The 26290-nt window shown below is 44.9% G+C and overlaps 1 protein-coding gene across 1 annotated transcript in view; it reads right to left on the bottom strand.

Moving 5' to 3' along the window:
• The window catches only part of LOC119214118 (adhesion G protein-coupled receptor A3), a 124471-nt gene that overhangs the window by 89275 nt on the left and 8906 nt on the right, over positions 1 to 26290 (bottom strand). Inside the window, exons 3-8 of the mRNA XM_037465591.2 lie at positions 22632 to 22703; positions 12896 to 12967; positions 11389 to 11460; positions 11147 to 11218; positions 10676 to 10839; positions 5630 to 5843 (exon numbers count right to left, since the gene is read on the bottom strand). Of these exons, the coding sequence (XP_037321488.2) occupies positions 5630 to 5843; positions 10676 to 10839; positions 11147 to 11218; positions 11389 to 11460; positions 12896 to 12967; positions 22632 to 22703 (666 nt within the window). The remainder of the gene's footprint in view (positions 1 to 5629; positions 5844 to 10675; positions 10840 to 11146; positions 11219 to 11388; positions 11461 to 12895; positions 12968 to 22631; positions 22704 to 26290) is intronic.

Raw genomic sequence — 26290 nt, 5'->3', positions numbered from 1 at the left:
AATTGCTTTTTTCTTTCTTTTTACATTTCCTGCTTTATGTTACTGTAAAGTTCAAGAAGTTACCTTAAAAGTCTTCAAAGAGCCCCATTTTTGTATTTCATCACAATTACTTACCAAATTAAAGTGGCTTGGTTTGAGCAGAGCACACTGTTCACTCTTCAAAAAAGGTTGAAGCACCATTGAACACCTGATATATTATGACTGTTGCCATAGTGCCGGTGAATAAAACCAAACAGAGTAATTGGACTTTTTTGGATGATGACGATGATGATGATGATGATGGGGGTTGCGTTGGTGCGTTGGTGATTTGCTCGTGTACTTGCCACTGTGTGCTTTATACGGTGGCCGAGAAGGTTCAGACAAATACAAAAGCAACAACACAACCGCAAATGCCACAACGCAACACGAACGCCACAACACAAAATACAAAAGGCACATCACAACTGCAAATGCCACAACACAACACGAACACCACAACACAAAATACAAAAGGCACATCACAACTGCAAATGCCACAACACAACACGAACACCACAACACAAAATACAAAAGGCACATCACAACTGCAAATGCCACAACACAACACGAACGCCGCAACACAAAATACAAAAGGCACATCACAACTGCAAATGCCACAACACAACACGAACGCCGCAACACGAAAATACAAAAGCCACATCACAACCGCAAATGCCACAACACAACACGAACGCCGCAACGCAACACGAAAGCCGCAACGCAACGCGAAAGCGAAAACGGAAGTAGCTGCCCACGGGAGCGAGCGTATTTTGGAGGAACGGAGCTGGAGGATGCCAGATCGTTTAAGAAGTAAGTGAAACATGATTCCTTACTTTAACTGTAGCCGCAAGGAATCATGTTTCACTTACTTCTTAAACAATCTGGCATCCTCCAGCTCCGTTGTTACGTGCCTACTGGTTTTTGAACCTACTGGTTTGGCTACGCGTTTAGATGTTATTAAGAGAGTAATCCTACTTGGGCAATGTGCTAGAAAACCTGACAGAACTATGTATTTCACGCTACGCCACCAAAAACCAGTTGTCTTGGCTCACCCTGAACCAAAAGATGTTCTTGCCACTGACGATTTGCAATTTCATGATAAGTAGTGAAATCAGTAGCGGCATTTGACAGCTCGGTTGGCCGACGGCGTAGCGCCGCTGTCTTATAAAGTTTTGCTATTTTGCTCGACTGCGGGTTCGAATCCAGCTTGTGGCGATCTTTTAATAAACGTATGTTCTTTTATTTATTTCTTTATACGTGGCAGTGATGTAGTGCTCACTTATACAATCATAATCGCTGCATTGGATATGGGATGCATTTTGAACATTTTCAGAAATATGTTTGCGAATGTGTGACGGATCAGGTGACCGAGGCAGACAACATCTGCCACTGTCGGGGCAAAACAAACACGCACGCGTAGTCAAACCAGTAGGTTCAAAAACCCAGTCGGCACGTAACACCGGAGCTGGAGGATGCCAGATCGTTTAAGAAGTAAGTGAAACATGATTCCTTACTTTAACTGTAGCCGCAAGGAATCATGTTTCACTTACTTCTTAAACAATCTGGCATCCTCCAGCTCCGTTCCTCCAAAATACGCTCGCTCCCGTGGGCAGCTACTTCCGTTTTCGCTTTCGCGTTGCGTTGCGGCTTTCGTGTTGCGTTGCGGCGTTCGTGTTGTGTTGTGGCATTTGCAGTTGTGATGTGCCTTTTGTATTTTGTGTTGTGGCGTTCGTGTTGCGTTGTGGCATTTGCAGTTGTGATGTGCCTTTTGTATTTTGTGTTGTGGCGTTCGTGTTGCGTTGTGGCATTTGCGGTTGTGTTGTTGCTTTTGTATTTGTCTGAACCTTCTCGGCCACCGTAGCTTTAGGCGTGTTGGACAGAGCTGCTGCACTTGTCCTTTCTCACCCAGGAGCGGTCTGCAGGGATGGGTTACATCATCGGTGAACATGAGCTAACTGTCTGAATGCTGGGAAAACACACAGGAAAATCCCCCCACACCCCAACAAACACACTCACACACACCTCTCCCTCTGCTACTCCCTCACAGACTCGCCCCTTCTGCCTCGGGGAGCAAAACTTCCCTACAAGAAGGCGAATCCTGGTGCAGCCTGATCACAAACTCCCCTGGTGAACGGCTGCGCCAAAACCAAACGAGGAGAATCGGAGGAAAAGCATTCCAACAGCTTGTCCTGGTTACAGAAAAAAGGTTGTCCACTCGTGAATAAACCTATGAAGAAAAAGGCTCTGTTATGTGAGAAGCACTAGGGCAGGGACACACGTGAGCCGTACACAAAGCACTGACCTACATCCCTGGCAACACTGCACTATTGTGGACCGGTTCCCCGAGGACTCATTAGGGAACATTTATGCATATTTAACAATTTGTTTACATAATGTTGCTTACGGGTCGGTAAACTTCCAATCTGTCCTCTCCGCCCAGCTAATGTCTCCAAAGCCGGGACATTTTCACACAAGCTCGCCGATCACAGTTGGTGAATTTGTGGTCCGTCCCAGCTGGGGAGGACGGTGCGTCAACCAGAGTCTCCTTGAACATGTAGATGAGTAATGCATTCTGCCTGTAAAAGGAATGTAGAATTCACCCGGATACAGTGCCTTTTCACTTTCGGATATATCAAATTAGCTTCCCTTCTTAACCTTCTGTCTTCAATACCCTCCACAGCAAATTCAAAAAAGTCAAAAAGACAATGATGAAATCATAGACATTTCACTGTGGCCTTCTTAAACTCTAACCCGGGAAACTAAGAACTTACATTATCCTTTGCTGACTGAAACTGGCGCGCGTGTAAAAGGATGAACCCGGAGGTAGAATTGCATATATGTGGACATAATCAATTTGGTCTCCTTGGCAACTGGTGCTGCACAGAAACATGGGAAACGACAGCAAGATTTATGCCAGGAATAACATGGAAAATAAACAATAAGTGCAACGGCGGCACGGTTCTAACGAAAACATGGTGGAATGTAATAAAAGCGGAAAAAGATGTGGGTAGAATTTAATCAAATTATAGTTTATGTTTGTAAGCAGGAAAAAAGGAGCGGAGTGGAGCACTAGCAGAGACACGGAGGAAGGGGGCAGAGTGAGAGAAATCTCTCTTTATCCCCTTCTCCCTCCAAACCAGCTTCAGCGTTTTGTGCAAGATTAGCCTGATTAAAAATGGAGAGGATTAAGTAAGATACGTCCAAAGTGTCTGCTGTAGCTATAGCTACAGGGCTTTGACATGTTTGATTAATGAAACATGAATAACCGGCTTGTCCCACGGCCGCCGCTAGCATGGCTAATGCTGGGAGTTTGCCTTGACAGCGTTACTCAGCCTCGCCGAGCCATCGGGCCTCCTGGGGCCTTTCCAGCTCGCTGCGAGCAGCGTAAACGGATCAGCTTAGCGACCCACCTGTGTCCCGGCAAAAATAAAACGCAATAGATATGTGGGGACTAAGCACAGCACAACACAAAGTGCTGCGACCAAACAGAGAAGACGTGGTGCATCGTGCCCGCCTCAGTAAGCAAAGATCATTTGACGTGACCAGAGTCTGCAGCCTGAAGCGGGATCAGCGGAATTCAGCAGAGGAAGCGGGCCGCAGAGCAGTTTGGGTTCACCTTCACAGAGGTCACTCCGCTCAGGCTTTGGCTCCTTCGGCTCGCGCCGCTGCAACGCCGCGCAAAACAAATCCAGACGAGGGCTCTAAGCCACGCGCTAAATCCTGTGTATTCAGTCTTTCCCCTCTGATGAGGCATGCAGGGGGCGAGGCCGGCTGACTCGGAGGACGTCCGTTCAAGGTGATGGCTCACGCCACGTCCACTGTGGCAAATCGAGCATGTCAAAGGCCAAAACATTAGCCACGGGGTTTGTTTTTTTTCCTTGTCTTTAACGAGTGTTGGACCAGTGAGACCACAGGACTTTAGGTGCCCCTGCACGTCTCTGTCAACGCCGCAATCTAAGAGAGCGCTCGGGGGTTGAAGGGTGGAGTTCAGCCCCGGCACGGCGCATTGCTTTTGTTGGAGCGAGCCCAGTTGCACACTCATCAGCTATGGAAACGATGTCCGCTCCGAGCTCCTTTCGCGATACAGGAGGGAGACGTTTTTGATGCCAAGAGCTACATGACCTGAGTGGGTTCCACTTGGGGGGGGGGAGGGGAGAAGAAGACGGCATTATTTGTGTATCCATGAGGAGAGCCGTGGGTAATTGCAAGCGGGGGCCCTAATCAGAGTGTGAGACATGAGAAATTCATCACGTTCCGTTGGGACGCTGGGCTGGAAAAGTAGAGTCAACATTATGGGGGACGGATTTTATAGAGGGGGGCGAGGTACAATTTGTGCTGCGGGCCCCAGGGAAGTGAAGGGGTGGAACAGGGCCTGACAGTCGGTGCATTGCCAACAAAGAGGGCCGGTTGCATAAGGAGTTCTATTCACATTACAATGGTATCCGAAAAGTAAGGAATCATCTCCTTTCTCTGAAGTAAGTACCAAGCCAGTGACTTTGCACCTAAATCTCACCATTGTTGTATAGTATCATTGTATGTATTGCCTACTATCATATGGCTACTATTTACTGGGGTCAAAGTTACTTTTTATTTTGTACAGAAAAGTAGTTCTGTATCCACTGTTGCTGTTAATAAAAGTGTGCTGAATACTGAAGTTTTGCTCCACTGACCTACTGAAACCTCACTTAAAGTTCTCTCTCTAACCGGCAGTCTAATTATTCAAGGCAGTGCTTCAACCGTGGGGACCACTGAGAATGTCAAACAGTGAGCTGGTACATAATGAAAAGAAGAAAAGAAATATTGATATCTCTGGCACTGGGAGCCACGGGAGGGGCCCGCCTTCCCCGGGAGCAGAGAAGTAACTTGCACCTTTGTTGCCGAATAAAGCCCACAGCGAGAGGAGTTGTGGCCCTGTTGACACGGAGACACATATTTCTGTCAACGCTCCATCAATATTTATGTTAGCGAGGCCTGAGTCAGAGCAGGCAGCGGTTAAACTAATCTACAGCGAGCTGCTGCCGCGTCTGAGCCTCGAGGCCACACACACACACACACACACACACACACACACACGCTGTGCGGACCACTAGGAACACTAAGACAGGGGGGGGGGGGGGCATGCGTCGTTCATCAAAAGAAGAAATGTGCCGAACCAGTGTGGCCCGTCTGCTTTATCACCGCAATTAGGATTCAGCCTGTGTTCCTCTTAGCGTGTGATCAGTGCTCGGGGAGAGAGGAGGGGGGGAGACTAAGGGGGAGGGGGACTAAGGGGCGGAACGGGGGCGCTCACCTCTGGAGACGCGGCACAGTTTGCTCTGAGGTGTTGGCACGCCTCCAAGCCAATTCCGCCCTGTCCTTTCAGATCCTTATCAAGGGCGACCACACCAAAAGGTAAATCACAGCCCTTACGGGTGAGTGAGGGACAGAAGGACGTCTGCACGTCTTTGTGTGTGTGTGTGTGTGTGTGTCCTAACAATGAATCACAGTCACCCTCTCCAACCTGTTGCTGCCCGTTTGTCTTTGTCCTCCGGGTGGACACATGTGGACTTACAGCAAAACAGCCCACCAGCTCTCAGCTCACATGCACCCCACCTCGGCTCAGCCCGTGTACCTGGTGAGCAGGCAGCAGTCGTGAAGCAGGGTCTCCTCCACGTAGACGCCCCACTCCTCCTGCGTGGTCACCACGCGGCCATTGTGACGCCAGCGCAGCTCCACCGAGGGGTCCAGGCGGGAGGCGGTGCACTGCAGGGGCAGGCGGTCTCCCTGGAACACCAGCTGCCTCTGGGAGGGGATGAGCTGGAAGAGGGGCATCTCCAGAGGTCCATCTGGAAGAAGAGGAGAGGAGAACAGAAGGAATGGTCGGCTTGTGAAACGTCCACCACCGCGAGCAGAGGGATGGGTGGAGCAGGAGAAACGGAGAGAGAGGGCTTCCTTCCATCCTAGAGAGGGGAAATAGACAGAGGCTGGAGGACGGGTTTACACGGGTTCGCCATTGGCCGGGATCTCGCAGTTGGTGTTAAGATCTACAAAAAGCGGAATTACAAGCATGAATTGCCATCAGATCCGTATCTGGCCTGCAAAGCATTGTTACACCGTGCACATACACGCCCACGTTCTGTCAAGGTCACACTCCTCCCCCGTCGCTCCCACATGTTGCTGCTGCTGATGTGCAAGATGCACAGAGGCTGATAAAGACGAACAGCCTTGAGCCCTCCTCTGGACTCTCCTTGACTCCTTGCATGTTCACAATGGAGGCCAGTGATAAGATTACTAACAGAACAGCTGGCTAAGTCCTTAAACCTTTTTTTCTGCTGCGATGAGGATTGAGCTTAGGAAACAGGAGCGAGTGTTTAGTCCACTGGCAGAATATAGAAATGGGCTGGAAAACCATCAGAACCAATCTAGTCATACTGCAGATGTAGAACACGCAAGAGTATGATGTCCCTAATCACAAGTAACATGGAGGTGAATATGCTGCCTGGTCTGGCCATGTCATTTATAAAAAAAATTTTTTTTTAAAGGTGCCTGGCCAGCTAGCTGTCCCACCTCGGGAATCAACTTCCGAGAGTCTTTTCGTTCATACAGGACATTTCGCTGGACGCGCTCCAAAGCGCAGCGTAAGCAGGCGCTTTGCCTTCGCACCTCTTCCAATCAATTGTGGGATGTTGTTGCTGACAGGCAATTCGATACATGGCTCATAAAGTTTTTTATTGCATCGTGCATCGGCTCTTTTTTTTTTTTTTTTTAAAGACTCAAAGATCCATGACAGGAGCCGAAACGTCTCCGTCGCCACAACTCAACATTTCCACTGATGAGCGTTTATGTTAGTACACGAGCACCCTCAGCAATCACGCCCATTAACACATGCAGAGCTGCAACATCAATTTTCTACACAAGTAATTCATCAGTCATTGGGGCATAATCAAAAGTGCCACACTTTGTGTGGAGTAAGGTCATCGGCTCCTTCAAGATGACGTCTCATGCCGTTCCAGGCAGCTCTGTGACAGTCCCTGGCGACAGTAGCCGGGGGTTCTAGAAACCCCCCCCCCTGCGGCTGGAGCAGCATGGGGGCCATCGACTGTTGACTCGGGTGATGCTGATACTGTTGAAGCAACGCTTTGATTCCAGGAACAGAGTGTGGCCGCTTGCCTTTCGGCTGCTGGCCAATGACAGAACGAAATGCAATTATTGTTTTTTTTGTGAGTGGGTGTTTCGGTGTGTGTGTGTATGGGGGAGTCAGGGGAAACAGAGATTCACAATAATTATTTATTATTCTGTGTTTGATCAGCTGAAAAATTCAAAGATTCAGCCTGGCTTCAAACTGCATGTGAATGTAATCACGAACAGACTCACAGTTTGGTGCCTTCTACCCACATTAGAGCTTCATCAAGTTACTGCTGATGCAAATAAATCATCCCACTGCTGCTGCTGCTTTGCCTTAAACAAGCTCTTGTTGTCAAGCAGCCACAGACAACGTAAGGGGTTAATTTCCCCGGTCAGCATCGTCAACGTTTGTTCATTAAAAATGTTTTTTACCAAGCAATTGTTATATTTCGCCGTCATATTTTCTTTAAATGCTGTACTGCTAATTGCGTCTTAGCGGCCTATAATTATTCACATGCTGTTACACACCAGGCTCTATAATGAGTTATTATTAGGGTAATTATGAAGTTCCCCAGCAATATATATATATATATATATATATATATGTACTGTACATGGTATGAACAGAGAGTTGCCTTGTTTATTTACACAAAAAAGGGTTGTATTTTGATGATTCATATAGAAACAGTTTTGAAATTAAAACAGTCATTCTCAGCTGTGTGTTTTTTCCTTTTCTCAAAGCAACTGGTTTTACAAAAGGTATTGACTGCAGTTCAAAGACTCATATTTCAGGCTACCGTGGGCATTATTTCATGGCGTTTTACCATCAATGATCATGGTATCATTGCCGGCGTGTAACGAGCCAAGCCCGGCGCGAGACCTTTCATTTAATGACAGGATGCCGATGGAGGGCAGTTGCGCTGCTGTGTCGTCATGCAATAAATACTCTGCATTAGAAAGAACAGGCTTGTCTTTCAGCGAACAACATTCCAGCCTCGGCCTTTACGTCTGCGCGGTGCTACTGAGGAACCGGGGGATGGGGGCTGTTGCATGATGAGCGGAACAGACGCCTGCCCCGACCTCGGCGCAGGAAGCACCTGATCCTGATAGGAGGCTGCACGCGCTCCTCCGTTCCCCCTCATTGGCAGGCGCTACCCGACCCGTACCGGCGCAGGGACAAGAGCTCCCTGCTGGAATGCCTGCCGCAGACATCTGCTAGCCATCAAGCTGCGGCTGCCGGTAGGGAGAAACAGATGCATCGCTTGTGACTATGGTGGGGATATCTTAACAGGGAAAATATTCATATTTACGGTGGTTTCATCCTGTCCCGTCATTTGTCTTGATTACGAGGACCTCGCATCTGGCTCTGAGTAATAGTCCACCCGCGCCTTAACGAGGTCCCGGTCAGTGTGCGCCGCTGTACAACATTCCTTTGCGTTTGAAATAACAACCACCAATGGACATTTTAAACATACACATACTGTTAGAGCGCCACGCCAGACCCAGTTGAAAAGTGTCGGTTGCCAAGAGTGTGAGCGAGGCATTGTGCGATGGAGTCGTGCTGTGGTGAGGCAGGCGGCGAGAGCAGCGAGCCCACAAAGCGGTTGTTGTAATCCCATAATGGTTGCTTTAGGGTCTGAAAAGAAGTGCTCCTCGTCCCACCAGCGGCTCAGAGTTACCCTGCAATTGCTTTGGACTGTTTTGTGTAAATGAAATAATAGCAATAATAATAATAGCAACATACAATCAGGTTTACATATAATGACTTGGAAATGTGTGTGCGGGCGCGCATGTCAGGGCGGTGCGGCCTGTATGTATGAGCAGGGGGCCCCTCCTCTATGCACTGATTTGCCTTTTGTCATTTCCGGAGCAATATCCCCAGCGTGGAACCACATGTAGGGAAAAGGGAGGAGGGGGGCACCGGGAGGTTCAGTCAGAGAGAGAAAGGGGAGTAAAGAGGCTTGGAGTCCTCCTTCCTGCGGGCCCCTCTGCTTGCGCTAAGAACACAGTGTGGTGCACCCACTCCTGACAGACAAGATACTGCAACATTTAGTCGGAAAACAGCCCACTTGGCAAATATTGCATTGCAATTGTTTTCTGCCTCTTGAAACATAAAACACACACAGCTTCACCAGCAGCTTCGTCCGCTGTGGGTGAGGGCAAATACTCACCACGCCGTGTCATTTTTACAAAACGGAGCAGCTTATCTTCAAACACTGTAACTATTGGAATGGTTTTACCGAGCAGACCGTATTTTGTTCACCAACCTGCAAATTCCGAAATCACCACAACCCGCCACCTCAAAGATAACCTGCTACCACTGGCCTCTGCGCAACTTCAATATAGCAGCTAAAGTGTAAAACGTTTTACTGAATGTGCTTTGACCAGAATTGGAGAGGAAGGAGAGAGCACACATTTCCTCAGCTGATTCGACTTCTGCAGCGCGAGCTACGTTCCTCTGGCTTTTAACTCTGGTGCTACAGAGCACATCACAGGGCCAATGCTGCACAAAAAGCCATGTCAGGAGACCCTTTTTTTGGCCTGAGGCTTTCCCTGTCTGGCAATCTTTCACTAAATCATTCCCTCGTATTAGGACTTGTCAAACAGTTCACGGCAAGTGGAGAGATAACAGTGAAGAGGGGAACCTATTATCAGAAGAGATCTCCTTAATCATGTTCCCAGTGTGCTAACCACTTGAAAATGCAATGTTAGTGAAACGCTAATGAGAAGTCTCACGAGACATTCCTCAGGTGTAAAGATATGGGTGACTTTGGCTCAGCAAAATGTCCATTTTCAGTAACAATTCAATCTGGATGGAAGATATGTTCCTTCCCTGACAAGGTTAAATTATTTTGACATATTTGCTTTGGACATTTATTTTACTTGGTTGTTATTCTGCTTTAATAATATTAGTTAAAACAAGTCTGAGATCAAAATCAAGTTAGAGAAACAGAATCTCACAAAGCATTGCATTCACAAGCAAACAGAAGCCAAAATAATTAAACTTGAAATATAGATTTTTGGTCTTAAATTCAATGTGAATGCAGAGGTCCAGGAACAGACAAGTGACTGAATTGCTTCTCTTTAGGGGAAATCCTAAAATCTCATGTAACATTGTGTTGTATATTCGCATGTTTTTTAGTAAGTAGGTGAATACCATACAGAATTACAGAGCCCAGGCATTAGTTTCTGAAATACACCTGTTGCTCTCGTGAGGTAAATTCCGTCTGGAGTTGTAATTGCTGACAGCTATTTTTTGCACTGTGCACTCGTTAATAATAAATATACCCCAAATGTATATGTATGTGCTGAATAATTCAGTCTGATGAAGGGAAAAAAGTACATCACCATAATGTTAAAGCTTTTATAATACATAACAACACTTATAAAAATAGAGGTATAAAACATTTACTATCTTTGTGCAAGTATGGGTGACGTGTATTTTGAGCCGCTTGCTAAAAGTAAATTAGCCACAGTCCCATGTTTTAGGGTCTAGCCAACAAACAAAGTGGCTTTGTTTTCCTCACTGCTTTACGGCGCTGTGGCTCCTTACCGCATCCGAGCTGCTGCTCGCGGAGGTTGCGGAACTCCAGCCCGTGGAGGTGTGTGGGGAACACACACACCGTGTCGTTGCCAATCCTCACCGAGTTGCTTCGGGCCCAGAGGAGCAGCCACTTCACCTGACAGTCGCAGAACAAAGTCTCGGTGCCCAAGTGCCTGGCGGGAGAAAGAACAAGCACGCGTTCACAAGCCGCTGGATTTGAGCACCTTCATTTAACCAATGGAAGGATTTTTTAACAGTCCCAACAGGAATAAAAAAACACGGTAATTGTAATTGATTGAATTCATGTTTGCCAGCTCCAGGGCACAAGTATAATGCTGACTCACTAACACAGAATGGAGCCACCATTAATGTCATTAGTCACACCTGCCTTTCCTGCTATAATACGTGGAAATTGGAAAGATTTTTTCAGAACATAACTGAATTATTATGTACATGTTATGTACGTGTGGGTTGCCTTACAGCACTCTGAGCGCCACGAGGTGTGCAAAGAGTCCCACACTCAGGGTGGAGAAGATGTTCCCGGATAAATTCCTATCAGACAGACACAGACATGCATCCAAAAACAGGTCACTCCACACAAGCATCAAAGCCAAACAACTGCAGACATTACTGAATCCGTTTCAAACGCTCTGTGCGGTTCAGACTGTGCACGTTAGTCACAAAGCTGTGCACCGCATGTTTTCAATTCAGGGTTTACTCACAGTTTTGAGAGGCTGCCCAGATCGAGGAACATTTCAGGCAAGAGACAGCCGATCCTGTTGTTAGACAGGTTTCTTAGAGGACAAACAAAAGGGGAGAAGGAAGAACGTGTCAGTTCTGTACATACTACAGATAATATAGTCAGAACCCGAGACACAACTTACAACATGTTTCCAAGTTATGATCTGTATTGCAGGTTCGCCCTGTGAAAGGACAGAACTTAAACAGCTGTGAAAGGTGTTTGAAAGCCATGTTCATTCATCGGCTCTGCTTCCTGGAATAGCTCTCCTGACCTTTTGTAACCTTTCACTTCTCATTTAACTATCGGTGGCGCGCGCGCACACACACACACACACACACACACACACACACACACACACACACACACACACACACACACACACACACACACACACACACACACACACACACACACACACACACACACACACACACACACACACACACACACACAAACACACAAACACACAAACTCCCCGACATTCACACACACCCCACGTGCAAATTCAGTGGGCTTCCGTTGCGGAGAGGCTGAGCGCTGTTCGCGTCCGTGACTCCGTGCCCTCGCACTCTGTAATTAAAGAGCTGCTTTGCCGGAGCAGCTGTGGGAAAATAAGCGCAGCACTCGAGTAATCACCAGTTGGGGAGCACTTAAATTAGCACTCTGCTGCTCCCCGAGGTTGGCGTACACGCGTCCCGAATCAGCGCAGCTAACTCACCGCCTGCATCCCTGCCAGCCCATCACTATCAGGCTGCAATTATGTCACTCACTTAGGGGGCTATATGTAGAACGCCACGACGAGAGTAGGGGGATAACATATATACATATATATATATTACAGGAGAAGGAAAAACGCACGTGTGGTCATTTGCATTGCAAGTAGGTTTATAATGTATTTCAAGTCGTTAAACAGCCCAGGTTTGTTTGTATTTAATAAAAGACGGTGTCATTGCAAAAGTGTAGAACCTAACTTACCCTTCAGTTTCCCTTACAGCCAAACACTGTTTTCCGTTTTATCGCTTTAAGCATAGTCTGCGTCGTTAGCTGCGACGTTAGCTGCGACTTAGCTGCCAGCCTCCTGCTCAGCTGGTGCCATGCTTACAACCATTGAGAGGCAATAGATGTACCCCCTATGACAGCTAACTTAACGGAAGACAACCCTATGTGCCTTTAGTAAAGGTTAGTCCTGCTTAAACATATTCCCTGTCAGAAGATAAGTAGTTAAAATCCCAGAGGAGAAAGTGGATGACACAAATGCTATACTCTTCTAGTACAAGAAAAACACCATTGTGCCTTCACTTGGCATTGCCTCAGAAAAGGTTGATGTAGTACTATTTTTAGTACTTTTTTTCTCAGTAAAACCCGTCAGTCTTCACTTCACTCTGTACTTCGAGACTCTTGGACTCTCCTTGTAGTTGTTTTTAAAGCCGGAGGACTTGTCCCCAGGTCCCCTGGAGAAGGCTATTAGAGGGCTACATCATACTTACAATGTCCTCAGAGCCAGCAGACCACGGAAGGCTCCGGGCTCCACTGTACTTATCAAATTATTCTTCAGGTCCCTGGAGGAGAGAGAGAGAGAGGGAGAGTAGAAGAGACGACAGTCAGCGATTACCAACCATCTACATATCTGACTGTCTGTCTGTCTCCAAACATTTTCTACTGCTAAAGCATTTGTTTTGACAGCTCATGCCGCTCTCTGTCTAAACCTGCCACCTCCATAGAAACACGGGGACGATGATGTCGTCTACATGTAGTTCACAGAATATGGGTTTGCTTTGTGGGGAAAGGGTTCCATTGTTGAATTAACGACTTTGTTCCTATAATATTGGGATACATCAGGAAATGCTGGGGCTGTTCATTGGAGAGTTAACTTGCACGTCTGAGCCGGACAGCACGGACCATTTTCTGTGTGCTCGAGACCCAGAGACCACATCCAGCCAAGAGGCAAAAGACACACATGCTGCGGTTTCAGCCATGTACTCCTTTGTCCAACCCCCCTGCTCACGCCAACCCTTAAGACGCTACTAAAATGGATTTCAGAAAAATCTCCTCACAGACTCTCTCTGCAGGCCAAAGAAAACTTCCTGAAATTGTGTCCCTGGTTTCCTTTGTACTGTAGGCCGAATGAGATGTGAATGAGAAGAAGGGTAGTGCCTTTCTTTTTTTATTATTTTATTTTTTCACAAATGGGAGCAACAATGTAGCTCAACTCCAAAAATGTATTTTTATTAAATAAACATCCTCAAAGTCTGGACCAGGGTCAGCCAAAAGAATCAAAACAAGACCCGTACGAGTACGACAGACGCAGCCATTGTCCCATAATGAAAATAAAAGTCATGTTAAAACTCGTATTATTTGACACATGGGGCAGTTTGTTAGCAAAAAGCTCTCTCTACGTAATGAGCTGAGGGACTCACCATTCTGCATGGAGTACAGAATAGAGATGAAAGGACCCGTGCAGTACTTCTGACGGACGGTACAGGACTACTACTGTAATAGATGTTTTGCATGAAAAACCTCCACCCTTGTTTCACAGTAGCTGTTTTTCATCTGGTCAAGATAACGCATTAGCTACACGTGCAGAAGACAAGCCATCATTAGCAGCAGAAAAATGACTCCCATCTGGGGTTAATGATCTGTATCTGGTTCTAAATTGTTCGGCCCATGGTGAAAACACACTGTGTCTGCGCCATTAGGACTCCCCCACAGCTCTCCAGCCAGGCTGTGGCAGGAGTTCTTCTCTCGCAAACAACGGTAAAAGAATGCCAGGAAGTAACCTCCTGTGAAAAGTGAAGCCTTGAAGCTGGATTCACGCTACTGGAAATCATTGGTGCATCCTCTGGTTGCAAAAACAATTGTAAATAAGATAACATTGTCAACATGAGTTTATCAATCTCTAATTTCATGTTTTCTTCAAGAGAGAATGATGCTCATTTTATAAATCATGGTGCCATTTCAATGAAAATAGACCAGAAAACAGGCCATGCTTTAGGTATTGCTGCCTATTGATTGACAGGTTGCTGCCAGTTTGTGTAGTTTTAAGTGTTTGCTACTTAGAACTTCAACCCTATGTTTCTCACATACTGAAGACAATCAAAATGCAAACCTCAAGGCTTCCAAACTGCAGTCCACAAACCAATAAAAACTTCATGGTGACTAGGTTCACTTTGTATGTACAGTCTTTCCATAACTAATACCTTTTTTTGTCACGCTTTTTCTTATAGTGATTTGCCTTGCGTTCATACACCAGCTCTCTATTTCTGCTCAATCCTAATGAGACTTTATGCATATATCCTGTTGTCATTCACCCAGCAGAAACGGGGGAGCACCTCTTAGTAGGTTGCCTTCCTGACAGACTGACCTCCTGCTCCGGTCGGCTCGCTGCCTCTCATCTCCGCTCTCCTCCAAAGTAGTCTTTGATCATGTTACAAACTGCTACAATAGATCGGGTGGAGGGTGCAGGTCAGAAGGCCGTCCGTTCCGCCTTCAGCTTCTCCTTTTATCCTGAACCGTCTTGTAGCTCTCTGCTCTATCCTCTCCGAATTTGCTGAATGTTCAGAACTTTTCACCTTATTGACTGTTTGCTTTATCGAGGCCCAGAGGGTGCTATGTACAGGGAATACACGCCTATACAAATAATATCAAGGAATCCAGTAATGTCCTTGGAACAATCAGCAGGGACACTTTTATAAGACCTCCAATAGCCTCTAGTTGCTTTATTGATAGTATTCATTAAAATATAATTTTGAATACAGGCTTCCTGTATGAGGTAAACCTCTTAGCCACCAGACCTGAGCCAATAAATATCTGAATATAAATGTAATTGATTATGATTGCGTGGAATAAACTGCTGAGGCTGCAGACGGGTGATGTGTGTGCCACTTAAAATGACAGAATGAGTGCCACGAAAGCCATTAAGCATTGTTATTTTGTCTGTAAACTCTACACGTCTCGTACTTCAAAGAGTGTAAAATGTGTTTACACTACATACTATAGAAATATGTATTGGAGTGGAGGCCTCCCTGCCACTGATGTGCAACACATTTACCCTATTCAACACTTACCTATTCAACAGGGTTTGGTTGAGCACTCGCTTTGTATTTCAGGAGGAGCACCAGCAAACTCACTCTCAGACTCTTTATGGCTACTTTATCCCCCCATTCAGATATTCCCATCCATCCTGTTAACGGTCGCAAGGAGCCGCATAACGACACTCAGATGATCACCTACAGGCCGTTCAGAGCTTCAGGGTTTACCCGATCTCCTTGTGTCAATCAAGGGACTGATTTATCACAAAAAATGGTTTATTATAAATTAGTGTTTTTCCATGTTGATAAAAATGAAAAAAGAAATTATGGAAAAAATATAAATGAACGAACCATTAGAATAGATAAAAATATGAGATTAATTGTGATTCATTTTGAGTTAACTATGACATACATGCGATTAATTAAATATTTTAAGCGATTGACAGCACTATTATAAATGGGGCGACGGTGGTGCATGGAGTAGTGTGATGCGCTGGGAACCACGAGGTTGGCGGTTTGAATCCCGGCAGTGTCCCTGAGCAAGACACCTGACCCCTAATTGCAGAATGCATGCATGGGTTATAATGCAATGTACGTTGCTTTGGATAAAAACGTCAGCTAAATGACATGTAAACAACCCCTTGTTTATCTGAAAAGCTGTAGTGTCCAAAAGGGGATTTTGGAAAATAATAATCTTCTACATGGAACCCCTTAGTTACTGAGTAGGGAGGAGGTGATGAGTGAATGCCTTTTTGAGGAAGAGAGTAGGTTCTGCTACCGGAGGCTTTTAATGCAAAATAAATCTAAAAATGATTACTATTAAAAATGTAACAGGGGAAGTAAAATCGAAGTACTGCCTCTAATAATAGTCCGTTTCAAACAGAGATCTGCTTCTCTCCCCACTCAAGAGGAAAACAGAAACACACACACACACACACAAGCTAACAAATGATAACTCGACTCGCCCCACATAACCACTGTAGATACAGCTGGAGCAGCTCAAATGAGGCTAATGTTCAAACAATAACCATTTCCCACTCCCCCATCCCGGCGTGTTTGAAGAGCAGGAGCAGCCCACAGGATAAAACTCTGACGTTTGCGGTGGATGTTTGAAAAGCCACTGAAGTGCTCCCCAATTAATCTAAACTGCTTTGTATATTCAAGCCTGCTCAATTTCTCCCGAGCCGCGCGACCTCGAGGATATCGGCCCGCTCACTATGTGACACTAATGGGAAGAATCCTCCCTGAATCTGGATGATTACCACATTGCACAGTTGCACTGATGTCGTGCGTGCACGCACACATACATTTGCCAAAACTAAAACTGACTGGACAACACACACAGACACACACATACACGTCTGCAGACACTGCTTGGAGACAGAGCATTCCTTTCTCTGACGGGAAACACTACGTATTCACGCATAGTCTCATTAAACACATATCAATGTTGACGTAGTTATAAGAATCTGATTTCACAAAAGGGCAAACTCTACACAAAATACATAAGCAAAAAATGACTGTTGCTTCATGTTGCGGCCACTCGGGCATCCCTCCAAATGGAAACTGATGTGTGAGCGATGACACAATTACATGCTTTCATTAGTATTAGTACTCGCCTTCCAATCAGAGGGTTGGCAGTGCGATCCCAGGTCCCTGGCTAACCTGCATGTCGATGTGTCCTTGGGCAAGGCACTTTACCCCAGCATTGCTCCTGTAGCTGCAACTACAGTGTGTGTTACAGGTGCCACTGTGTATGGTGGGTTCTGTCATCCGTGTGTGAATGGGTGAATGATGTCATGTATTGTTAAAGCGCTGCACAAGTCCATTTAGTATAGCTTGGACCATATTTCTCAGCGGGATGCGTACACGTAAAGGCTCCTTGTTTGCAGCAAAGTAATAATCAGTGTTTGACATATGTTGCCAACATATACAGTAGATCCCCAGAATGAATTGCATCAACTTTCATTATTCTTTAACTTTTCAAACAGCGCCATCATCAGGTCCAAATCTGAATGTTTTGTTTTGACTAAATTGCAATAATAACATCCCCGTCGGCCTTTCAGGAATTTGTAAAAATTAGAAGGCTAACCAGTGATGAACATTGTTCTTGCTAAACTAAAGCAGGTTAAAATGTACTTGAGTGTTAGCAAGAGGGTGCTAGCGTTTAGCCATGACGACGGCTCCACCGAGCTGCTAGCACCAGAGCGGTTTGTGTAGCTCTTTGTGGACTTCAAATCATTAAGCAACGGAATAAACTAATTCAGAGATGATCTGAAGGAGAACAATTCTTGCGGCATGAGTCAGAGGCAGATACGGGATCTACTAAATGTTTGTGTTTTGCATGCAGGAAGTCCTTTCCGGAGTCTGACGCTCTGTTCAAAGACTCTAATTGACTCTGTCACTAACAAGCCCAAGTGTAAGATAAATTGGCACCAACCTCGATGCTGATGTGTAATCTGTTTATTAAAACCATTTATTCACACATTCATTATTCATGGGTCAGTTTGCAGATGCTTTGAGGGGAGGTCTGGCTTAAAGCAAACACTCAGCGAGACCGACAACCACCGACTGGATTGGAAATTAATACGTGTTGAAAGCTCACTGGCAGAGAAAAATAGAAAGAAAAGGTGGACATTTGGACATTTCGGTCTAATTATACAGACGTCATGTGTCGGCATAGCAACAAGCTTGTGGCTACCGCGAACAGAGCATCAGGTGGTTTTTCCTTTGTGTGTGTCTGCATCATCATGATCTGCACCCACAGTAAGGCATGAAGGCAGACAGCATAGATTCATTTTTCAACCTTCTTGGCGAGACATATAGATCAAAATAAATCAAATAGCCGGTTTGAAACAATGAACACAAGTCAATGTAAAGCTGGTCATTTTGTGGCTGCATATTTACAGTCTGTATAAAACCACAAAGGAAGAAAAAAAGGGCCTTTGCCACTTAAACGCCTCCACAATTCCTACTGAACTTCCTACTGCTCATGGGATATATGGAGCAATTTTTCAGAGATTAAAGCAAGGGGAGTAAAGAAAACCCCGCCAACTTTACCTCTGCGAACACGCAAAATTAAAACATGTAACCGAGAGCAGTATTTGAACAACAGATGGAGAAGAAAAAAATCTCAGCGAGACCCTGAACTGTGAAGAAGATACATTCTTAGTTAATAAGCGCCCGAAACTGTGTCCTATTTTGGAACCACTGTTCTCATCAGTGTGAGATATTTCTATCAGAACAAAGAAAGAGTTCAAGGAGAGAGTCAGGCGAATTCTTCCAAGAGATGCTTTTGATGCACGGCCTCTTGCTCTCTTGCTATTTTTTTTTTAAGTAGCAAAACAAAACAAGATTTAACTCCCAATGTAGCCCAGATGGAAATAAATATTATAACTCTTTCTATGAAATTACCAGGTTTCCAGCATCCATCTGCCTCTTGTTTTTAGTTTTTTTTTAAACTGTGGGCGACAATCTGTGAGAAACAGCCCAGAGAAGTGAACCACAGGGGGCACGAATAAGAAGAATTTGTCCTCTCTGTCTCTCCAAACTTGGTCAGAAAAGCGGTTACAGCCATGGTGCTTACGGCCTTCTGTGAAATAACAATAAAAGCATTAATATTTCAAGAGTGCGCTTTGATCAATTGAGGGCTTCCTCTTACTTCATGTTCTGTACACAGAGAAAAACAATGAGCAGGGCTTTTGTATGGCACATACTGCTGTCCAACACCGGAAACTAAATTGGAGTATGTTAATGCTGAAGCACAATAAGAATATAAATCAAAATAAGACTTATGTGCTGATAGCGGCGAGAGACAACACAGTCGACAAGCTTTAAGAGACTGTTGTGACTTATATTAACATCCTCAGAAACTAAAAAAGCTACAGCAACCCTCACTTTCCCTGGAAATTCAACTCTCCTGTCCTGGTAGATATTCAGGTTTTCAAATTGTGTATGTATTTGAATAATTTTTGCTTTCTTAACCTTCTCGGCATGAAAAACATGCACACAACCCACCAGACGTCTTATTTCATAACAAACTAAAACAGAAATATTGCAGGAGAATCCTTAAGAATGACTGCTTTTAATTGCTCAAAAAACAATTTGATGCATTTTCACACCATGTAGTGAAAATAGGTATAGAGCGAAGGTAAATAACATCTTTGTGTTCACATGTAACCTTGTTAGTTTTGATGAGTTTTAATAAATAAACATGAATAGATACAAGGGAAAAAAAGTCTTGAGCTCGTCGACAAGTTTCTATAATTAAACAAAAAATGTTCAATGTCAAATTCAAATCCAAAATGACTTCTACGATCCGTGGCACCGCACATTTACATTGAGTGAACTCCCGCTTTAATCAAGTTTTATTGATTCCGGGTCAATAATTCTCATTTATACAAAATCATTTTTACACCATCCCTGTTAATAACCTCTGACCAACCCGCTGAGGATTACCAAAGGGTGAGTTTCATTTCATGATCACGTGATGAGTGACCTTTTCCCACCTGCACTCCGTTCTGTCACACATTCACAGGAGGCCTCCTTCGGCGGGTCAACGGGCATTAATCACCTCCCAAGGAGACGCACTCACCAAGGAAGACTGACTAAATGTCCAACCACGAAAGAGGGGACTAACCCGAATGGCTAAAACACAACACTGCTTTTCAGAGTTAGCCAAAGTAGATACTGGAGATAAAAAGATACGCTCGGAATTCTGAGACCACAGACCGAAGGTAAGCGCAGTCTGTTCACTGAATTTCTCCATGTTTGCTTTGATAGAAATTAGAATGGACAGTATATTGAAATAAACCTCCTGTCACATCCACTGACACAACAATCAAAATAGCTCTTGTAGCCCAAAGGAATGTCAACGAATCTACGGCAACGCCATTGCTCCGCTGTGACAAATTTGATGCAAAAAATAATGCTGCAGAAAAATCCCACATTCTTCACACAGACACACTTGTGTCGTATGAAGAGTCAAAAGCTACATTCAGGGATCTGCCCAGGGAACAGTGACAGGCTTTGTTCCCGCTTTGCTGCCGTTGGGCACAGCTTGGCTGACGGTAATGGGACTGGGCCCATATGGGGGGATCCAAGCGTCATCTGAAGCCAACAAGGAATCGGGACCTGTTTGAGGAAGGCTAACAGCAACAATAATAAGTGTCACAGAATTGTAACCCAATGTGGCCCATTCGGAGGGCAAATATAAAACAGCAACAAATAAATCAATGTGCGTCATTATTAAACTGAGAGAGCAAGATAAATTCAAGCTACATTCAACCTGCATTTTTTCTGTGCTTGTTAACACTGTATTTATTACGTTTGGCTGAAGTGCATTTGACTTGAATGCCATGAAGGTGGTGATGAGAGGAGGATGGATGGAAGACCTAGTGAGGTTTTCTAAATGTACTTATATCCCTTTGCTTCATTATTCAACATCATAGAGGGCTTCCAGCTTTACACCTTCTGTATAGTGTTGGTAAACCCAAATTCCCGAAAAACAACAGCTAAATTCTCTTATTAACAAGAGTGCTATTTAAAACATGCTAGAGATCTAGCAATGAGATTCCGATGCCCTCCATTGTATTGGGTGGAAGCAGAAGCAATTTTGAGACACTAGCAAGTATATGCAGGTGAAACCCATCCCAGTGGTACCAATCATTTCCAAATGAAAGTAGCTACCAGCATGAGCTCCACAAGGCGCTAAATCTGGCAATGAAAGATGCCAGTTGGCAAAACCGACAGCCCGTGTCTTCAGACCTCCTAACAAAGCAAATCCCCCCCAAATTAAATGAGGTGCCCGAACAACGAACATGACCATTAGTGCCAGCAGCTGTCAAGCTAGAAGTTTCCGGAAGACTCTGACGAGTAATGACTGCACAGGCAGAATACGCACAGGTAGGTAGACATCCTTGGTGGTGTGTCCAATTATTACATTCAGACCGTCACATGGGAAATGATGGCTTATTACAGACCCACTGCAACAGATGGTACCATAATTCTTACATTTGTTTGATTCCTTGATTTCTATTTGGACGATTTGAACAAAAATATAATAATTAATGTAATGGGTTACAACCCTGCCTTAAAATCAACAGAGACAAAATGTCGTTGCATTTCATACAAATTCGCTATTAAGCTTGTCAATCAGCTGAAAATTTACCACAACCTTCAGATCCACTCGAGTCCGGCAGGCCGAGCCAGACGAGGGAACATCTGGACTTCCACTTTCAACTCTCTGAGGCTGCGTGGCTTGGCATCCACTGCTAGCGTCAGACAGGTTGCTTCCAAATGGTTGCATTCACCAGTACTGATGGTCAGGCAGGTGAAGACAGGTAAGGGGCACCCAAAAAGGTCCGCCTCAACCAGACCTTTGGCTGTGTTTCCTCGAAAAGCGGCGGAATCATCTCTCCATCACCTCTGGAGCCGGAGGGATGGCGGCGAGCGCTTTGATGGTGCTAATGAGGCCTCGGGGTGTCACGCGACACATATGTTGACTGCCGACACACACACAAAAAGAGAGCGGGAGAGGTGGCGGAAAGACTCACAATGTGAACTTAACTGTCAGGCAGTCACGGAGACGGGGGTGTTGACCGTAATAACATTCATAGCAGTCACTTACGTAGCTTGCGAGTGTGTGTGAGCTTAACGTGTGTGCTTCGGAGTACATCCGAGGGGGATCGACTGAAAGGGGAACGGTCATTAAGCCGTCCTCTCCGTGTGATTTCAGCCACTCGCTGATTTCCTCATCATCAGCCAATGACGGCGTCGCCATCAGGTGGAGAGGCGCTGAACGCCAGACGGGAGGTGATGGCAATCAATAGGGGGCTTCGGGGGAGGGCAGGCGGGTGAAATGACAGCCATCATGGAGCTCATCATCAGGCTGCGCACATAAAAACCCTTCGGGGACATTGAATGTGACGTGGGGTCTTATCGGCTTATCTGTCCACCCGTCAGAACGCACTGCATTGGGCCTTTTGTCTGATAACATATATTAGCTCTTTTAGGACACTTACTGTGGCACTTGAGGTTAAGCGCAAGGTCTGAAAGGTGGAGAAACTAGTGGCAAGCTTTCCGTCGACAAGGATCTCCTAATTCCCACCATGTCTCTCTTGCCTTTTCCTTTAGTGCGGAGCGATACGACAGCCATTAGGACGATAGTAAAAGGGAGCTTGATTCAAGCACTCACAGTTTCTCCAGGGCAGCCAAGCCATAGAAGGAGCCGTTCCTCAGCAGGGAGATCTTGTTGTTACTCAGGTTTCTGTGGAGGAGCAGAAGATGTGACAAAGATGATTTTATGTGTGGAACAACTGGAAATTGGTAAATGTTACAACAGTGGAGCCAACCCGTCGCAATAAGGCATACATGTGACCAAAATGTCAGCGCGTCGTTGTTTGATCCTCTCAGACATGGATGTGAAAGTCATAATCAGCAGATGTTTTCTTGATTTATTTTTGTGCGCTAAATTCAAAATATTTTGTTATTTTTTTAGGTATTGTTTTTAATTCAAATTCATTTCAGTGCAGCCTTTCAGGTCTGAAGCGTGAATTGAATGCGGAAGTGGGTTGAAGCTGCATTCTGTGTAATGCCCAGCAGGGAGTGACTCCACTGGGTGCCAAAAGATTTCAGTATATTCAAGAAACTTAATATCAAGTTACTTTTGTTTTTCACTTCTGTTTTTACTACGATTCCTGTTTTCCTTTGACGTCCCCTTCCCGATTGGGTCCGTTGGTTCGTTGGCTCTTACTTACCGATCGGCGTGCCAGCTGTTCAGTTTTTGATTAAGTCCATCACCTGATCACCGTCTTGTGTACTTTTTCCTTTCACCATTTTGTGTACTAAACTGTTGTGTACCAAACAGCGTATGATTGTTTTTGGCTCCGCCCTCTCCTGTCACTTCAGGTTGCAAAAACAGCAACGGATCAATGAATGTAGTCACTGTGACTTTGTCCACTTCTTATGTACGGTCTATGGGACGCTGGCCACAGCTGTAGTTGGTGTGGAGGCAAAAACAACGTTTAATGGCTGTTGAATTGCTTATCCTGACTGTCAAAATGTTCCCCCAAGTTAAGGATTTATGTCCGAAGCAAATTGCCGTTTCTCATCCAAGTCACGTCTGTGTCTTGTTTATGGCCGTCTGTGCAGAAGATGCACCCCTCATCCTCTGCTCCTCCATGTCAAAATATCGGACTAATTGAAAAGCTTAAAAAATAAAAATAACGCTGGTTCAGCACAATTCAATCATCCATTTGCTGACATTACAAGAGCAAACAAATCATTGAATTGCACCACAGGGATCATTAACTAATAAATAAATATTCAGGGGCGATGCGGTGCCTCCATTTTGATTGCTTCAGTGACATTACTGTTTCCTTTTTCATTCTTTTAATTAATGAAGGTATGTTCCTCCTCAATTGAAAAAACTATACAGTACAGTCTCTTTAGTGATGCATTTGTCTAGCAAGAAAAGAAAAGGGATTGAGAGGGACTTCCTGCTGAGCGTGTTACTGGCGGGCAAAAACACAAACAAGTTGTGTCCCATTATTCAGCATGTTGGGCCTTCAGCTTTCCCACAAAACACACCAGAGTGAAAACACAGGAACGCGAACACACACACACACACACACGCCCCAATATTACTACTCTTGTGAGGTCTTTCTGTTAAAACCTCTTAGCACCATAATTTGCTGCTCTCTATGGTTCACTTGAACTAAATTAAACGTAAACTCATAGCTTATAAGAAGGATAAAACATCTTTAGCAGAAAGTTAGATAACATCCAAAAACACACACTGGCATACAGGCAGTGCAGTCCGGTGTCATGATCCCACGGTGACTCATTAGAGCTGCTCGAGTGCAAGAGACATTTCAGATGCCAGGTCTGCTAATAACGTGCACCACGTGTGCCTGAACACAATAATACGACAGGACACCTCAGGAAGGGAAGTACTCCACGTGAGGATTGGTGGTCATTTATTTTGGCTGGTTGGCTATAAAGAGAAAATATAGCAATAAAAAATTATGAAATCATTTCTGCCTTTTCTCCAAAGATCAAAGAGCAAATGATAGGTAGAAAGTAAATCCTCAATTTCAAGGCTGCACTTTATATTGTTGTATCGCCAATGGATGAGTTGATTTTGAGTATTAAGAAAGGGGTCGCTTGTAGTGACTAAAACTATATTTACTATAATTGTTGTTCAAAAGCAGTAACATCCTGCTTACCTTTCTCTCATAAACACACATAAACACGTAGAATGTAACACAACGGCGTCAGCAACAATATAACAGGACAAGCACGAAATTGTGTTTATGAAACATAATTTACCCAGTAATATTTGTAAAATAAGACATCTGCGTAAAAATGCATGCTTTTCCTGCATGTCTACTTTTTAAATTAATGGGCAAAGATCCGGCATGAGACAGATACGGGTGTAAGGCACGAAAACACCAGGACACACATGGATTATGTATGCATATAATATAAAGTATATTTATATCATATGAGACATTATATATATATATATATATATATGAATGAATATGATGTCCTTATTATGTAAAGTGTTGGAATAGCTGGTAAATATTTATCTGCAAAGTAATGATGGGTGTTTGATGGAAAAATAACTTCCACCAGCCGACATAGATTGCGCCTATTCCTGCAGCCCAGATATTATTTGCCCCACGGCCATCTCTTCCGCTGCAGGGCCGCTCCGTCTCCGTGACGCTTTGCATCCGTGCGCCGCCACGTGGTCGGCATGCAGGAGCCCTTCTTTGCATGCGTGACAGTCCCGTGTCTCCCGTCAGCCCATTAGCACACAGCGCCTATCCCCAGGTCAAACCGATGACCCCCTCCCGCCCCTATCCCACCACCTTTCCAACTTCTCCTTGGCAAGGTTTTGGGGGGAAACTGGTCAGGTTGAAGGAGAGACGGAGTCATTGGGATGCGTCGCCGTTCTCCTCTGTGACGAGGGCGCTTTTTATGGCTGCAGGGAACGCATACTCAATTTCAACCCTCCTGGATTAAGTAGCGGGATCCCACAATGCATTGTGCTGAAATGGGAGAATTGCTGGCCAAACTGCTCAGGGTGCAGAGCGTATGCACACTGAAGATGTCATGGGGAAGACTCAAATGCTGCAAAAACACTCAAACTATGAACTCAGAGAAGAAGAAAAAAACATAAGACTGTATGAACAACTTACTTTTCATACTTTAAGGCGCTTTCTTATGCATATAGTATTTTGGGAAAGGGCCCATCTTTTACTAAAGTGCTGTTGTGTTGCCACGAGCAGGACTGAAAATAGGAAGTCCCCTCTTGGCGAAAGGCCCAGATGGACACAAACATCCAACACTGTATTTATGTTTGGGTTTACTCTTAAAAGAAAACATATGAGAGAATGACGTCTCTATTACATCAGGATTAAGAATATTTACAGAGGACTAATGGCCTGTCAGAAAAGATAAAGACAGTGATGGTCAAAGTCCAAGACAGAATCGTGCAAACGAGATGCAGAGAATACACAGGAGATCCATGTAACAGCATCACAGGAGACCACTAAGCCCTGCCTCCCTTCGTTACTGTTGCTACGCCTGTCAATCATGCGGTACTCGCTCAAGGCACTCGTGGGGTTACCAGTGATAATTTAGGCAGACCTACAATTCAAAATTTGCAAACATTACATTCTATCCTTCTCTTCTAACTTTTCATTCAAGCCGACGTCAAAGGATTTTATTGAGTGAAAACAGCATGAGTAACTCAAGACTCAGTGAATTATTTAGAAACTCAATCTTTTTCATACAAGTGAAAAACTTTTTCACTTGTATAAAATGTGTGATAACTAACTACTCGAT

The sequence above is a fragment of the Pungitius pungitius genome, chromosome 13 (assembly GCF_949316345.1).
Source record: "Pungitius pungitius chromosome 13, fPunPun2.1, whole genome shotgun sequence".
Classification (NCBI taxonomy): domain Eukaryota; kingdom Metazoa; phylum Chordata; class Actinopteri; order Perciformes; family Gasterosteidae; genus Pungitius; species Pungitius pungitius.
This window is presented reverse-complemented; position numbering and strand designations above follow the sequence as displayed.